General features: G+C 58.4%; 1 protein-coding gene across 1 annotated transcript; it reads left to right on the forward strand.

The window, feature by feature from the left end:
* Window positions 1–538: 538 nt before the first annotated feature.
* SPSK_00519 (zinc-finger protein CreA/MIG) lies at window positions 539–2,032 on the forward strand (the record flags this gene model as incomplete). Its single annotated transcript, XM_016727486.1, has 1 exon — window positions 539–2,032. The coding sequence occupies one exon, from the start codon at window positions 539–541 to the stop codon at window positions 2,030–2,032; it is 1,494 nt and encodes a 497-aa protein (XP_016582782.1).
* Window positions 2,033–2,484: the final 452 nt, after the last annotated feature.

The following is a 2,484-nucleotide window of genomic DNA, read 5'->3' on the forward strand; positions in this document are numbered from 1 at the left end:
CGTCCTCCACAATACCCCCCAACTCAGCGAACAGTAACAGCGAGCGTAGAAAGAAAAAGAAAAAAAAAAAAACAGGCCCTGTACCTACCGACCCCGGCTGGCTCTGCCTTCCTTTCCCAAGCCTACTGCCCCCAAAGGCCATTTAAAACCGTACCCGCTCCTCCCCTCCCTGGGAAAAAACATAAGAAAAAGACCGTCCACTGAAATCCTATTTCTTTTCTCTCCTCTTTTTTCTTGCCCTCCTCTTTCTCTCTTCTTCTTCCTACCTCACCACCAAGCATACCCCAGATTATCACTCCGCATCCAGCATCACGATTGTCGAGCACAGCGTGTTCACAGCCAGCATACCAACGCTCCCACCTCATACGCCCCTTCGATAGGAAGCCCCTCGTTGCTCTCTTCTGCAAAGGAAAAAGAAAGAGGAAAAAAAACCCCACACCACAACGACATCAGGGACGGTCAAACATTTGTCCTCACCTTTCGTTCTCGTCTGGCCTGTCTTCTGGGATATCCTTCCCGGAACCACACGACGGCCTCAATGCAGCGAGCACAGTCCGCCGTGGATTTTTCCAACCTTTTGAACCACGACTCTACGCCGTCGTCAACTGCTACGAGCAGTAGCATCAGCAGTATGAACCACCAGCTTCAGAACGAGGCGGCCGACGTCGAGATGGGCTCTGCCGAGTCCACCTCGGGCGCCTCGTCTTCGACCAGCATTCGCCCCAACGGCCCCGTCCCCAACGGCCAGGGTGCGGACGCAACACCAGAGATGCCGCGTCCGTACAAGTGCCCGCTCTGTGACAAGGCCTTCCACCGCCTGGAGCACCAGACGCGCCACATCCGCACTCACACGGGCGAGAAGCCCCACGCCTGCCAGTTCCCTGGCTGCAGCAAGCGCTTTTCCCGGTCCGACGAGCTCACGCGCCACTCGCGGATACACAACAACCCCAACTCGCGCCGCCACAACAAGGCCTCGCACATGCCGCATGCGTCCTACAACCCCACCGCCGAGAGTCTGATGCCGCCGCCTGCTGGTGCCAAGGCCATCCGCTCTGCGCCGCCCTCGGCCCTGGGCTCGCCCAACCACAGCCCTCCGCACACGTACTCCTCGTACAGCCTGGCCAATGGCTTCAAGCCCTCGTTCGGCGGCAGCAGCTCGAGTAACGGCCGTCTCGGCGGCGCATTTGGCAACACGAGTCCTCAGCAGTCCCACCAGGGCATGGACATTGCCATGCTGGCCAAGGCTGCGCATCAGGTCGAGCGGGAGACCGTCATGGCACCTCCTTCGCACTACTCTTCGCCCTCGTCCTCGCGGCACCACAGCCACAGCAATAGCCACCACCTGCATCACCACTCGAGCCACCACTCGAGCCACCACGGCAGCAGCAGTCTCCACACGAGCCCGCCTTCGTCGTACTACAACAGCTACCACCACTCGTCGCAGCAGCGCCTGCCCTCGCTGTCCGCGTACCACATGTCGCGGAGCCACTCGCACGAGGACGGCCACCAGGCTCCGCACGGAGCCAGCAACGGCAACGGCAATAGTGACGAGCACTTCCATGCCTACCGTCATGCCAAGCGCTCGCGGCCCAACTCCCCCAACTCGACCGCCCCGTCGTCGCCGACGTTCTCGCACGACTCACTGTCGCCGACCCCCGACCACACGCCGCTTGCAACCCCCGCCCACTCGCCTCGCCTGCGTCCGTTCTCGAGCACGTATGAGCTGCCGCCTTTCCGCCAACTGTCTCTGCACTCGCACACGACGCCTGCTCTGGCGCCGCTGGAGCCGCAGCCCGATTCGTCGAAATACACGGCGCCCACGCCTGCCAATGCAACGGCCAAGCCAAGCGGTGGTATCTCTCTGAGCGACATTCTGAGCCGCACCGACGGCTCGCAGAGAAAACTGCCGGTCCCGCAGGTTATGACCAAGGGCGTGCCGGACCTGCTGATGCCGAGCGACGGTTTCAACCTCAGCGGTCGCAGCTCCTCTTCGAACAGCATCTCGGGAAGCGACCTGATGGAGCGGATGTAATGGGCATCCCTCGAACGAGTTTCCTTTGTATACGCAAAGGGAGCAATCAGACCAGGCCGCATATGACAGCGGTGTCTACCTAATACTTTTTTTCATTATTTTCATGTAGCAGCGCCGGGATTTTGGATGCTTTTGGCTGTTTCTTTCTTTTTCTTTTTCTTCTCGTTATGAGATGCTCGAACAGGGGGTTTGGTGAGTGAGGAACAACGAACAACGTGCTTCTCCACCAGAGAACCGCGCGGTGCAGAGCAACCTCCTTCCCCTCCAGGAAGATGATTTCACGACTCTACTTTTAAACGGTTTCTTTTACGGGCAGTTTTGGATTTGGCGAATATTATAGACATCTGAATTTTTTTGGGATGGGATTAAGGATGACGGAAACCACCACCTATAGACTATTTTTTCCCCTGTATTTTGGGCAGGGTCTCGAACTTGGGCGTTTATATCCTGCC

The sequence above is a fragment of the Sporothrix schenckii genome (assembly GCF_000961545.1).
Source record: "Sporothrix schenckii 1099-18 chromosome Unknown Cont49, whole genome shotgun sequence".
Taxonomy (NCBI): domain Eukaryota; kingdom Fungi; phylum Ascomycota; class Sordariomycetes; order Ophiostomatales; family Ophiostomataceae; genus Sporothrix; species Sporothrix schenckii.